This window comes from Pleurodeles waltl, chromosome 10 (assembly GCF_031143425.1).
Source record: "Pleurodeles waltl isolate 20211129_DDA chromosome 10, aPleWal1.hap1.20221129, whole genome shotgun sequence".
In the NCBI taxonomy this organism is placed as follows: Eukaryota; Metazoa; Chordata; class Amphibia; order Caudata; family Salamandridae; genus Pleurodeles; species Pleurodeles waltl.
In genome coordinates this window covers 1,070,674,114-1,070,688,610 of record NC_090449.1, presented here as the reverse complement: position 1 = coordinate 1,070,688,610, position 14,497 = coordinate 1,070,674,114, and the positions used below count along the sequence as shown (strand labels likewise).

General features: G+C 47.1%; 1 protein-coding gene across 1 annotated transcript in view; it reads left to right on the top strand.

Annotated features, from left to right (window-relative positions):
- The first annotated feature begins 408 nt into the window (after positions 1 to 408).
- Positions 409 to 14,497, top strand: part of LOC138260857 (uncharacterized) — a 31,950-nt gene continuing 17,861 nt past the window's right edge. Inside the window, exons 1-4 of the mRNA XM_069209278.1 lie at positions 409 to 2,207; positions 4,618 to 4,717; positions 9,525 to 9,673; positions 11,010 to 11,122. Of these exons, the coding sequence (XP_069065379.1) occupies positions 491 to 2,207; positions 4,618 to 4,717; positions 9,525 to 9,673; positions 11,010 to 11,122 (2,079 nt within the window). The 5' untranslated portion in view covers positions 409 to 490. The remainder of the gene's footprint in view (positions 2,208 to 4,617; positions 4,718 to 9,524; positions 9,674 to 11,009; positions 11,123 to 14,497) is intronic.

The following is a 14,497-nucleotide window of genomic DNA, read 5'->3' as shown; positions in this document are numbered from 1 at the left end:
CACCTGTTCTCAGGTTTCCTGAACCCCTCTTGAAACACAATTTTCAGCCATGAACACTAGAGGTTAACAAATTACTGATTGATTGATGGTCTCACCTGTTCTCAGGTTTCCTGAACCCCTCTTGAAACACAATTTTCAGTCATGAACACTAGAGGTTTATGGTCTCACCTGATTTCAGAAGGTTTCCTGAACCCCTCTTGTGACACAATTTTCATCCATGAACACTAAATGTTAACAAATTACTGATTGATTGATGGTCTCACCTGTTCTCAGGTTTCCTGAACCCCTCTTGAAACACAATTTTCAGCCATGAACACTAGAGGTTTATGGTCTCACCTTTTCTCAGAAGGTTTCCTGAACCCCTGCTTCCTAGGTTGATGTCAATTACAAAGCGGGGACTTGTTGAGGCTTTCATTACAAATTGAGAGAAGAATACAAGAGGTTCTATAGTGATCTTATGGGCCTGCTAATACCAATATTTCTTTAGTAAATGTTTTTTTTATTTTTTTATCTTGCCACAGGATACAGGAAAAGCCTACATAACACCCCATTGGTTGTGTCCTTCAGCCTATCTGTCTCTGCGCTGTGGTGGGGTGTCGGAATGGTCCAAGTTTTGGTTGGCCAGGGGGTCTTAAAAGGTGCTGACGATCTACGCAATGCCATGGTGCCTGGGTTTGCTGCCTTCACTATGGGCTTTTTTGTCATTGGAGTTGTCGGAGTCCTTCATGACGGGGTTCCTATTGCTTTGATGGCATTTGCCATTTCCTATGCCAGCATGCATGGGATTGCCATGTACTGTGACAGCACGTTCAGCTCCTCCGCTGTTGCTTGTAACTACCTAATTGTCACCATTGTCAGCCTCTACCTGGTGGGAGCAAGATCCCTTCATTTCTTCAGCCGGAAGAGAATCGCCCTCCCAGGTGCAGAATTGCCAAATGCTAAAGCCAAGATGGCTTCCCTGCTCATAAACTCCAGCAGAAATGATGTGGTGGTGATCGGACTGATCGTGAACTGCGCCTCGGCTAGCGTCTTTGGCTGCAAGATCCTTGGGCTAACCACCGGTTTCTGTGTGGGACAGGTGCCCTGGCTCTGGATGGCTGGATTCTTTCAGGTTGGGGTCTGTATTTTGTCATACCGCTCCTTTGACTCCCTGACTGCTACGCTGTTTGGTTTCACCTCCATCCTGAAGTTCGCAGAGGGTTATTCCCTCCTGTACCAAGTCTGGAAGCCAACTGAACCCCTGTTCCCTGTCCCACTCTTTGCGGTTTTTGCTCTCCTGTTTTTGGTCTTAGCGGTTTTCATGGCAGCGAGAAGCCTGGTGGAAGGCCTATACATACTGTTGTTTGTGGCGTATTGCATCTCAGTGGCCTGTCATCCCAGTGGTTTCTTCCACGGTGGGTACCAAGGGGTGAACGTGGCTCTTTATGTGGCCTCGGGTCTGATGGCATTAGCTAAACTTTACAACATGAAAGCAAACATCAAGATCCCAATGGAGAAGTGGACCATTAAGAACTTGTTCATACACACCAGATTTTTCAAGCTGCAACAAGAAAAAGAGGTGCATATACCCTTCCATGGCTTCTCTAAATACACCAGTGGTGAGGTGCTGGGCCATGCATGCAGCGTTCTCACGTCCTTTGCCATCACACCGGTTGTGGACCCAACAGACTCTTATGTCCCTATGATCCTACCATGCATTCTTGTCACAGGTGGATTCCTAAAGCTTGTATGTGGCTCTGTGGCCTTCTCACGTGGCAAGACCCTGGAGAGCATCGCCTTCATACTCTATGGCGTGATGTGGATCATCTGGGGTACCACCAGGTATGGTGGCTTGTACGGCTCAACCAGAGGCTTCCACTTGGCAGTGGGCATCATCTGCTTCATCCTCCTGAATGGCATTATTGTCATAGGTAGTCTCTTCCTGAGCAAGGCCTGGTTCGTTTACTGTCTTACCTTTGAACTCATCCTCATAAGCTTCCTTTTGGATGCTCTTGGAGTCCTACCAGCTGGCTATGACGTTGCAGTCACAATCATCTTTGGCCTGGTCAGTTTCTACTGCTTTCTCTCTGGACTGGTGAACAGTATGTTTGAGGAGCCTCAGCTGCCCATGGGTCACCCCATCGTAAAGCTCCAGGGTTATCATGGAGGGTCCTCAAAGTGCACCCATCTTCCTGCCAGGAGGGCCACATCCGTCAAGCAGGTTTCAGGTAAGAAGACTCTTGTGGAAACGTTTTATTTTAGTGTTTTGGTTCCTTTGATGATTGCAACAGCAAGAAAGTCAGGGTATCTTTAAAAACAAATCCGTAAGCCAGAACAGATTTTTGGGAAAAGATCAATTTTGGAAATTTCTTGTATTTTTTTGGGCCAGCGATATATTAAGAGAAAGCTGCAAAATATTATGTGTTTACTGATATTACAAGTGTAGTGTCCTACTGACAAACCTGGTAAAGGATTAAACAAATCCTTTTGTTAAATTTTCAAATTTTACTCTATCTGAATGTAAAGTTAAACAAGTGTCTTTTCATGTTTTCCACAAGAAACTGTGAATATGGCCCATCTTTCACCAGCTTTATTAAAGGGGATATACTTTAAATGATGTCACAATAGATCCCAAACCTCAGGTGACATCATCAAACAGGTGAAATTTCTAGGCCACCTGTTGTTGTTGATTGATAGTGATGAAGGTTTGGGCTGTGCGAACTGTTTATTTCTCTATCCTCGATGGACTTTTGACGAGTGTTAGATGTTTCCTTAGGCCTATCAGATAGAATATGTAGGAAGACATTAAGGTTGATAACTGCGATGAGAGATTCAGTCCAGCATCGGTCTTTATGTCTAAACTCCCAGCAGCGTCCACCCACAGCCAAACAGTGCCTATTTCACTTGGCCAGTAGCTCTGCTAATCACCACCACAATTTCTGTTTTATCAATGTTCAGCTTAAACTAGTTGTTCCTCATCCACTACCAGATGAACCTCATGCACCAAGAAGACCAGGAGGACTAGGCGTTGGATAGTCAGGAACAGAAGGATCATGATCTAGGCATGGGATGACAAGTTCAGAACCAGGAGTAGGACCAAGAGGCTTACGGGTAGAAAACGGGAGAGGAGTACCACAAACAGGATGATCAAAAGGATCACAGCTAAGAGTACCAAAACCAGTAAGACCAAAAGGACTAGATGGACAAGGACCACAAGGACAATGAAGACCAGGATCAGGGAGAGCAAGGCCCTGCGACAAGCACCATCAGTAGTATCATCAGACGATTAGTACTAGAAGGACCAGAAGGAGGAAGAGGAGTGGGACTAGGAATTAGAGGATTCTGAACAAGCCAAGGAACTGGAGAACCATGGAGAACCATGACCAAGAAGATTGAGACCAGGAGACCTATGACCAGGACCACAGGGATGAGGATGACTAATACCAAGAAGACCAGGAGAGCAAACAGGACCAACACAGGAGGATCTAGAGCATTTGTAACCAGGACAATGACAACCCAAATCCTGTGGACGATTACCAGAAGGTTAAAAAAGACCAGGATTATGAGGATAAAGAAAGTGGTTCAGGGCCAGAAAAACCAAGACCAAGGTGAACCGACAAGGAGGACCATAACAGGACTAGAGGTAGCGCCATGAAAAGCACCAGGATGAAAGCCAAGAGGAGAAGGGGGAGCGAGACCAGAATATCAGAATGAGGAGAAGAAGGGAGAGGGAGGCCAAGAGGATGATAATGAGGAGGAAATGGAGAAAGGAGAACCAGGGGACAGGCCAGAAGGATGATAATGAGGAGGACATGGAGGAAGGAGAACCAGGGGACAGGCCAGAAGGATGAGGCAGGAGGGCTAGGAGGAGGAGGCCAGTGTGATTCTAACCTCTCTTAATTACACTTCTCAGGTCGCAGCTACTTTAAAGACCCCTTATTTTCAGCTCTCATACAACACTTCTTAATCCCCTGTCACTTTTTAAATGTGATCTGGTTGTGACCAATTAAGTCACCTAGTACTATCACTAGGTATCACTAGTACTTATACTATCACAATTTTCCCAGTGGCCATTTGTTTTGGGTGGGGAGGATACTGTCAAATATAGCAGAAAGGATGACTGTCATTGGCTTCCATCCTTGCAATATCATGACAGCACCCCTCATGGCTCTTTCCTCTTTTTGTTGGACACAGTTTACAACATCTGACTGTAAACTGTTCCTGTTTCCAGCACACTCAGCAATACTCCTCTTTTTCAAGATGTGATTTACACTCTGCCTCACTCTCACTTGCACACATTTTTCAAGTCCGCAAAAGCAAAACTGGAGGTTGCTTATTCTCCTACATTGCACCCAAGAAATGAAACGACCTCCATCAACAAAACAGAGCCTCCACCTCACTTCTTGAGTTCCGCAAGAAGATGAAGACCTGGCTTTTTATATAAGCACCTTGGGGACCACACACCTACACTCCTGTCCAAGCACCTGGATTCCCTCTTGGGTGATTAGTGTGCTACATGAATCAATATCTGGTGCATGCTTGCTTTTCTCGGAGATTGGTGAGGCTGGCAGTTGTAATACAAACTGGTGGATCACCAAAGGTTTTCCATATTTACAGAAATGTTCTTTTCTTTTAAAGAGATGCTGAAGACTGGAGGGGTCTGCGGTATCCCCTCAGATGCTGGGTATGTGCTAGCAGCATCCTGTTGTCGGCCTGATGCAGTACAGAGATTGTACAGGTAGGTTTAATGGCTGCACCTTTAGAAAGGGGATTCATAAGCAGGATTTTCGATTGATGTGCAAAAAAAAACGTGAGGGTCTCTGGCTTCCAGTAGTAATTGGTGGGGGGGGGGGTCCTCAGAAGTCCAAAGGTTAAGAACCACTACCTATGGATTTCACTAAAAGGGTGATGACCCTCTCCCATGATATGTGGCATGCTTCGTCAGTGGGTCCCTCCTTGCCATGGCTGTTGGTGGAATGGTCAGTGATGGGCTCCAAATGAGCTCTTAAGGCAGAATTTGTTTTAGGTGCCAACTGGTTGAAGGTAGTGTTATTTCAACTTCATTTTAAATACATGGAACATACCAATCTTGAAAGGAAAACAGGGACATAGATTAAAAGTCTGTGAACGGGTGGTTTTGTCAATATTACATTTTATTTCTCACCCCTCCCTCACATGGTTAAAAATTATTCCAGCTATATGAGGATATACTTAGCACCCCTATAGTCAATTTGTTATGTCTACAGGCTTCTGCATTTTTCTGCCTTTTAGGAGAAATCTCTACGGCGTTCCACCCTGTGAAGTGGTAACCTGACCTGTAATGCTTCCTTTAGCAGGGCTTTCTTTTTCACAGTCTTCAAAGGTCCCTAGTAATTTTTCTACGATCTGGGGTTCAAAATGTCTTTTGATTCTTAATGCGCTGCTTCATGACAGTGCCTATGACAAAAGAAGGTTAGGTGAATAACAGACTTTATAAGTGGGACAATTTCCACCAAGGAATTCCACAAGGGATGGAATATTTGTCATGTGCCGTAGGAAGTTGGCTCTGTATGCACTATTTCAAAGTAAGGAATAGTATGCACAGAGTCCAAGGGTTCCCCTTAGAGGTAAGATAGTGGCAAAAAGAGATAATTCTAATGCTCTATTTTGTGGTAGTGTGGTCGAGCAGTAGGCTTATCAGAGGTTAGTGTTAAGCATTAAGCATTTGTTGTACACACACAGGCAATAAATGAGGAACACACACTAAGAGACAATTCCAGGCCAATAGGTTTATGTATAGAAAATTATATTTTCTTAGTTTATTTTAAGAACCACAGGTTCAAGATTTACAAGTAATACTTTAAATGAAAGGTATTTCACTTAGGAACTTTAGGAACTTTGAATTAGCAAAATAGCATGTACAGTTTTCACATAAATGACATATAGCTATTTTAAAACTAGACACTGTGCAATTTTCAACAGTTCCTGGGGGAGGTAAGTGTTTGTTAGTTTTGCAGGTAAGTAAACCACCTACGGGGTTCAAAGTTGGGTCCAAGGTAGCCCACCATTGGGGGTTCAGGGCAACCCCAAAGTTACCACACCAGCAGCTCAGGGCCGGTCAGGTGCAGAGGTCAAAGTGGTGCCCAAAACACATAGGCTTCAATGGAGAAGGGGGTGCACCGGTTCCAGTCTGCCAGCAGGTAACTACCCGCGTCTTCGGAGGGCAGACCAGGGGTGATGTACGCAGGCGGGGGGCTCCTCGGGGTAGCCACCACCTGGGCAAGGGAGAGGGCCACCTGGGGGTCGTTCCTGCACTGGAGGTCGGATCCTTCAGGTCCTGGGGGCTGCGGATGCAGAGTCTTTACCAGGTGTCGGGTCTTTGAAGCAGGCAGTCGCGGTCAGGGGGAGCCTCGGGATTCCCTCTGCAGGCGGCGCTGTGGGGGCTCAGGGGGGTCAACTCTGGCTACTCACGGTCCCGTAGTCGGCGGGGAGTCCTCCCTGTGGTGTTTGTTCTCCACAAGTCGAGCCGGGGGCGTCGGGTGCAGAGTGCAAAGTCTCACGCTTCCGGCGGGAAACGTGTGTTGTTTCAAAGTTGCTTCTTTGTTGCAAAGTTGCAGTCTTTGTGGAGCAGAGCCGCTGTCCTCGGGAGTTCTTGGTCCTTTTAGATGCAGGGCAGTCCTCTGAGGCTTCAGAGGTCGCTGGTCCCTGTGGAACGCGTCGCTGGAGCAGTGTCTTTAGAAGTGGGGAGACAGGCCGGTAGGGCTGGGGCCAAAGCAGTTGGTGTCTCCGTCTTCTCTGAAGGTTTTAAGCTCAGCAGTCCTTCTTCGTCTTAGGTTGCAGGAATCTATCTTGCTGTGTTCTGGGAGCCCCTAAATACTCGATTTAGGGGTGTGTTTAGGTCTGGGGGGTTAGTAGCCAAAGCCTACTAGCCCTGAGGGTGGCTACACCCTCTTTCTGCCTCCTCCCTGAGGGGAGGGGGGGCACATTCCTATCCCTATTGGGGGAATCCTCGATCTGCAAGATGGACGATTTCTAAAAGTCAGAGTCACCTCAGCTCAGGACACCATAGGGGCTGTCCTGACTGGCCAGTGACTCCTCCTTGTTTTTCTCATTATCTCCTCCGGCCTTGCCGCCAAAAGTGGGGCCGTGGCCGGAGGGGGCGGGCAACTCCACTAGCTGGAGTGCCCTGGGGCGCTGTAACAAAGGGGGTGAGCCTTTGAGGCTCACCGCCAGGTGTTACAGTTCCTGCAGGGGGAGGTGAGAAGCACCTCCACCCAGTACAGGCTTTGTTACTAGCTACAGAGTGACAAAGGCACTCTCCCCATGTGGCCAGCAACATGTCTGGTTTGTGGCAGGCTGCTAAAACTAGTCAGCCTACACTGGTAGTCGGTTAAGGTTTCAGGGGGCACCTCTAAGGTGCCCTCTGGGGTGTATGTTACAATAAAATGTACACTGGCATCAGTGTGCATTTATTGTGCTGAGAAGTTTGATACCAAACTTCCCAGTTTTCAGTGCAGCCATTATGGTGCTGTGAAGTTCGTGCATGACAGACTCCCAGACCATATACTCTTATGGCTACCCTGCACTTACAATGTCTAAGGTTTTGCTTAGACACTGTAGGGGCATAGTGCTCATGCACTTATGCCCTCACCTATGGTATAGTGCACCCTGCCTTAGGGCTGTGAGGCCTGCTAGAGGGGTGACTTATGTAGGCAGTGTGAGGTTGGCATGGCACCCTGAGGGGAGTGCCATGTCGACTTAGTCTTTTTATCCCCACTAGCACACACAAGCTGGCAAGCAGTGTGTCTGTGCGGAGTAAGGGGTCCCCAGGGTGGCATAAGATATGCTGCAGCCCTTAGAGACCTTCCCTGGCATCAGGGCCCTTGGTACCAGTTACAAGGGACTTACTTGGATACCAGGGTGTGCCAATTGTGGAAACAAAAGTACAGGTTAGGGAAAGAACACTGGTGCTGAGGCCTGGTTTGCAGGCCTCAGCACACTTTCAAATCATAACTTGGGATCAGCAAAGGCAAAAAGTCAGGGGGTAACCATGCCAAGGAGGCATTTCCTTACATGTGCCCTGAGGTTAACTTGTCTGCAGCAGAAGAACAAGCCTAGCTCATGGGCCACACCCGGCCCTGCCAAGTGTCACACATCTCGCTTTAGAATAACGCATACCAGGTCATTTTCCTTCATTACTGCAATGACTGAGATTGTCACACAAAAAAATTTGTCCTAAAGTGTGGTAAAACCTTCTTGTTCCAGTTTCTCACTTTACTGGGTAAGCTCCAAGTAATGTTTATCAAAGGCCACAAGGTGGCGCTGGTGTACAAAGGGAGGTATAGGATTCTCGATATATCACAATATCTCTATGGTTCCCTCATCTTCATCGCTTGATTTCACTTGTGAGAAAGTGTCAATCATAGTCATTGAAATATCACTCATAATTACACTGACATTATGAAAGTGTCACACATAGCAATGTGAAACCTTAGCAGCTATGCGCATCTAATATTCTCATTCAATAGCCAAATGTCCAAAGTTCAAGATCTTTGGCTGAAAATGTATTAAGTCAATAGAATTATTTTGGTGTCACTGATTTGCTATTGGATGTTTCTGTGTGTCTTTCCACCTCCACTGGAAAGCATGAGAGTCTGTTTGAAAGATGGACAGTGAGTGACCTAGTAGCTCTAGACTAAAGAGTGACCGCTGACAAAAGCGTCTGATGAACTGTTGCTACAGGAAAGGGCTGACTTATTTTCTGTAGCTTGCATTTCAGACGTTTTTTAGGTCAGTTGATCCCCAGGGCTGCCACGACCAGTGAGGCAGATTACAACCCGGTATTCTCATTCCAAGATGGCTGTCATGTTTATATTCAGTCAGTGAGGCCTCCTATGTGAAGTACGACACAGGCAAGCAGTAGTCTTTTTGTACCTGTACAGGTCTCACCCTCACATGTATGTGAAGGCCCCCTCTCTGCAGTAAGCCACAGAAGTCACCTTTGCACTGAATAATCTTCCTTTGTATGCACATGCCAAGGTTCATGTAACATACCAGTGGGCAGTGGTACCCTTCTACCTGTGCAGTTCTCTCCAGTAGCCCCATGGGATGCTATAAAGCAGATACGGGCAATGTTGCTCTAGTGCATAGAAGTCTCTAAAATGGGCACATATTGGTTGGTGCCCTAAAAGGGAGGGAGTGGCAGCTGTAAGGAAATAGTGGGCACTGTTCTCCATATGTCTATAGCACTTTCAGAAGGACATGTATAATAGCCTCTTCCCCCCTGCGTGCAAGGATGGGCGAGGCCTTCTTTGTGCCTTAAAGTCTCCTCAGATCAGAGATAATGCCATCTTTGTTCCAATTGTAACTTGTTCTGAGGGGTGAGGAAGGGGTTTAGGGGGTTTAAACTGGGTATTTGTCCGTCACAGCAAATAACGTTATAATTGCTGAGCCAGTATAGAGGGTATGCAGCCGTGCCTGCCTTCTGCCACTTGCAGTTCTAGAGCACAGAGACTGTGGGACTTTAAAGGTACTCTATCTGACCAAGTTTCACTTTGTATTTCTAGATCCAAGTCACAGCCCCAAACAAGCCAGATGGCACTGTGGATCTCAAGCATGAGGCAGCTGGAGCCTGCAAAGCCTCTGATAGACCCCCAGCTGTGGGACATCATGCAGACCACCTGTCCTTCTTCTGCCAGCATCATCATCCTCAGTGGTGAGTGAAGGAAGAGTAGGGCCTCTTACAGACCCCAGCTGTGGGACCTCAGGACCACCTGTCCTTCCTCTGCCAGCATCGTCATCAACAGAGGTGAGGGAAGGAAGGGAAGGGTCTCTTACAGACCCCCTGCTGTGGGACCTCATGCAGACCACCTGTCCTTCCTCTGCCAGCATCATCATCCCCAGAGGTGAGGAAAGGAAGAGTAGGGCCTCTTACAGACCCCCAGCTGTGGGACCTCAGGACCACCTGTTCCTCCTCTGCCAACACAGCCATCCCCAGAGGTGAGGGAAGGAAGGGTAGGGCCTCCTGAGACCCCCAGCTGTGGGACCTCATGCAGACCACCTGTCCTTCCTCTGCTGGCATAATCAACAGAGGTGAGGGAAGGAAGGGTAGGGCCTCTGATGGACCCCCTGCTGTGGGACCTCAGGCAGATTACCTGTCCTCCTGCCACCATGTTCAACCCCAGAAGTGTGGAAAGGAAGGGTAGGGCCTCTAAAAGACCTCCAGCTGTGAGACCTCATGCAGACCACCTGTCCTCCCTCTGCTGGCATCATCATCAACAGAGGTGAAAAAAGGAAGGGTAGGTCCTCTGATGGACCCCAGCTGTGGGACCTCATGAAGACCACCTGTCCTTCTGCCACCATGTTCAACCCCAGAGGTGAGGAAAGGAAGGGTAGGGCTTCTAAAATACCTCCTGCTGTGGGACCTCATGCAGACCACCTTTCCTTCTGCCACCATGTTCAACCCCAGAAGTGTGGAAAGGAAGGGTAGGGTCTCTAAAAGACCTCCTGCTGTGGGAACTCATACAGACCACCTGTCCTTCCTCTGCCAGCATCATCATCAACAGAGGTGAGGGAAGGAAGGGAAGGGCCTCTTACAGACCCCCTGCTGTAGGACCTCAAGCAGACAACGCCAGCACGGTCAACCATAGAGGCAAGGGTAGGGCTTCTTACAGATCCCCAGCTGTGGGAACTCATGCAGACTTCCTTCCTCTGCCAGCATCATCCTCCCCAGAGATGAAAGAAGGGAGGGTAGGGCTTCTTCCTGCCCCCCAGCTGTGGGACTTCATGCAGACCTCCTTCCTCGGCCAGCACCGTCATCAACAGAGGTGAAGGAAAGGGAGGTTCTCTGATGAACCCCATCTTTGGGCCCTAATGCAAACCTCCCATCCTACACACTCATCCCTGAAGGCGAGAGACGAAAGGGTAGGGCCTCTGATAGACGTCCAGCTATGGGGTCACCTGCAGACCACCTCATCTTTCTCTGCCAGCATGCTTTGCACATACATATTACATACAAGTATTGCTCATCGTGTTGCCTCTCTCACTTGCAGGGGAGTGGCTGAACTGTCTTGGGTTGAAGGAATCGGCACAGTATCTTGGCACTGATAAGAGAGTCACCATCAGGGTCCCAGATTGTGCCATCACCACATACCTGATAGACCTGGTGAGTAACCGCACAAAGATGCCTGCTCTGCTCCAAGACCTCAGGCACCAAGAGTTCTGAGAGTGTAAATCTGGGAGTATCCTACTGGTGAGCTAAGTATTACTAAAGGGAAGCATTCACATGCACAAACAGCCATCATCCAATTTCAGGTGGCGGAATGGGTATGGGGAGGGAGTGTGTGTGTGTGTCTCATTAGATTCATACACTGGGGCTGGACTCAATAATGGATGCAAGTCTGGGGGTGGTGCCTATATCTATGGATGAATAAACAGAACAGAGGAACAGTTGGCTAAAGATTAATAAATGCATGAGTATGGGTGAACACCAGGATAAACTGATTGCTCGATGGGGGTGCACAGTACCTAATTTGAGCTGGTGATTGCAGGTGGAGCTCACTGACACTAATTTTTGGGGATGGCAACAACAGAAAATCAATGACACAAGGAGAAACTTGTATGAAAAAGAACCTGCAAGAGTGAGCTAAAAAGTCAAGTGGTTTCTGGTGATTAATTAAAGCGTCATGTGGTGGAAACAGGACTACGCAGACTTGGTATTCAGCACCCCGGCCTTCGATGGCACCACTAGCAGGATTCTGAAGAGGCCCGGCACTTATTTTTTTACAAATTAAGCACTGGTGTGCATGTATGGTTGGATAATTGGGGCAGGTGCTTAATCGGATGGAGAGATGAATGTTAAGGAGCAGTTCAACTTTGAAGACCAGCATCTCTGAGGGACTTCAGAAAGGCTTTGTGCGTTTTGAATTATGTGTTCTTCATATATAAGTGAATAAAAATACTGGTTTGCAGATACCTTGTGGAACATGGGATGCATTGAGCTCTTGACAGGGGCAGCTCCTTCACAATCAAGAAGGAGCATCGCTCCCCTGCCTAAGCCAGGAGCTGAAAAATGAAACTATATTTCTTTATCATTTTATCTTTAAGCTTCATACTCAGCCAGCAGCATGTGAAGGGAGGGGTGGGGGGTCTGGACCATGGGATGGGGGAGAGGGAAAGGGGAGAGAGTGCGGCCAAACACACTAGCGCACTTAGGTTTCTCCAGCCGGGCTGGAGAAACTGCACAGACCCCAGGGCAGTGTCTGAGCGCAAGTCCAAGCCTCTCAGACCAATCCTCACGCTAAGTACACTAACAAGTACACACCAAACAAATACTCAAATTACTAAAGATATAATTATTTTGTGTTGAAAAAAATGCACAACTTGAAAAACTTCAATGAGAAGGTTGGTGCTGCATCTCGGAGACTAACTTTTCTATGTTTGGTTTTATTTCAGAATGTTGAATCCTCGAGTCAGATTTTGCATTGCTCATGCGATTTCTGCATTTATCTTTTCGGTACATAAGATCTGTGAAAGCTTTTTCACATAAATATATGATAGGGAAAGGAAATAAAACCTTAAGTGCCTCTTATAGCACCTCTCAGATCAGTGTAGGGTGTTGGTGCACTTAACTTCACACACACGAGACATGCGACGATGAATCGTATATGTGTAAATCAGTGTATAGGAAATGTTACATAAGGGAAAGGGGACTACAAGGTGTAGGATTCACACCATCCATACTATTAACCATTCTCCAAGAGCGCTTGCTCTGGGGAAGCACAAACTCAAGATTCAGAACATTACACAGTGGTCAGCTTTGACTTTAATCATGAGAATTTATTTCTAGGCAAACAAACCTTTTTTATCAGGATAATCAAACACTGGGAAAAACAAAACCTTCTAAATTGTACCATCCAGTCTGCAGGCAGCTTTTTGATGGCAGTTTATAGGTCACTGTGCTAGATTATGATTGTAACTTATGAACTGCACAGTAACAAAAGGTTCTCTGTGACAAAAGCAGTAGCTCACTGTGCAATGCACATAAAATACTGTTCTGTGATATGCATGGTACACATTTATGCAGCAGGCAAAGTACCATCTGCACTACCTTAGAAGAGGTAAAACTGCCACTAAACAAAATTCTTATCTCTCTCCAGTGGGTGCATTAATTACCAGAGTTATCTTGGCGCTTTTATTTTTGCTGGCTATACAAGGAACTTTGCAGTGCTTGTAAAACTGCTCCACAAATAAAGTAACAAATATAAAACACTCATGTGCTTTTGTTTCTGTTAAGAGGTCCCCACTGGAGAAGTGCCTTCCTTCCCGCCCAGGCCTTGATATGCCTGCAGACCCCCTGGGAATGTGTCATGGACCGCTGGGGGTCCAAGGACCAAAGGTTGGGAACTGCTCTTTTGTACCATTTACTAGGGACTTATAGGCAAGTTAAATATTAACCAACGTGACTATGTTCAAATTGGGAGCACATGAACTTCACTATTGGTTTGCAGGGTAAAGTGTGCAAAGTTCTAAAGCCAGCAAAAATATAGGAGCCAGCAAAAGGTGGAAAATCTGGGGTGACTGTGCAGATTTCCTACAGTTAAAAGGTGGTTTGATACCTTAGTTTGGATATGTTTCCATTTCATCTGGATGGTGGATGGGGCGTGGGGCATGTGTCTTGATGTGTTGCCATATCATTAGGGTGGGGCTTGGTACCTGTGCCCAGGTATGTTTCTTTTTCATCTGACTAAAGTCTGGGACTGGTTTCTTTTGTGGTCTTTCAGTTCAATTGAGTTGAACATATTACCATGTGGTATGACCATTCGCTTTGAACTGGTGCCTATTTTTTACCGTTTCACCACAGCTTTACAATGTCTGTAAGGGAGGGAGGTGGTCAGTGATGTATATTATAGTTTGTTGCCCATCTGTTCATCCTCGGCTGCTGAGACCATATGGAATGATGGCTGTGTTCAAGTGGGAGCGGTGAGTGTGGTAAAGGCATCTAGTTGATGGAAGAGGTTGGTGGAATGTGTAGGGAGCTGGCTTCTGGGTACAGTATTGTCCCCCCCCCCCCCCCACAGACCCCCTTTTTGTCTGGAACATGATGTGGCTTCAAACTGTAAGTGCCTTGGGCCCCTATGAAACAGGTTGCAAGGGCCAGATTTCTTTCCAAAAACTGCACTATGTATTGGCACTTCAGCCACCCTTGTAAGTCCCAAATAATTGTACCCTTGGTACCTAGGGCATGGGTACTGAAGAGCCCCCCCCCCCAGAGCTACAGCATCAAGTGTGCCCCTCTGAAAGGCTCCACACCAGCCTCATGCAGACTGCCATTACAAGTGCAAGACAAGGTGTATCCAAAGTTGCAAACCTGACATAGCTCTCACCAAGGGTGCCATGCTCACTAAAGCTGCATTCAGTATAGGTAAGTCATCCCTCGGGCAGGCCTTGCAGCCCCTAGCAGGGTGCACTATAATGCATGTGATGGCATACATGTGCATGAGCAAATATGCCCCTTCTGTGTCTTTGCCAATTCATAGAC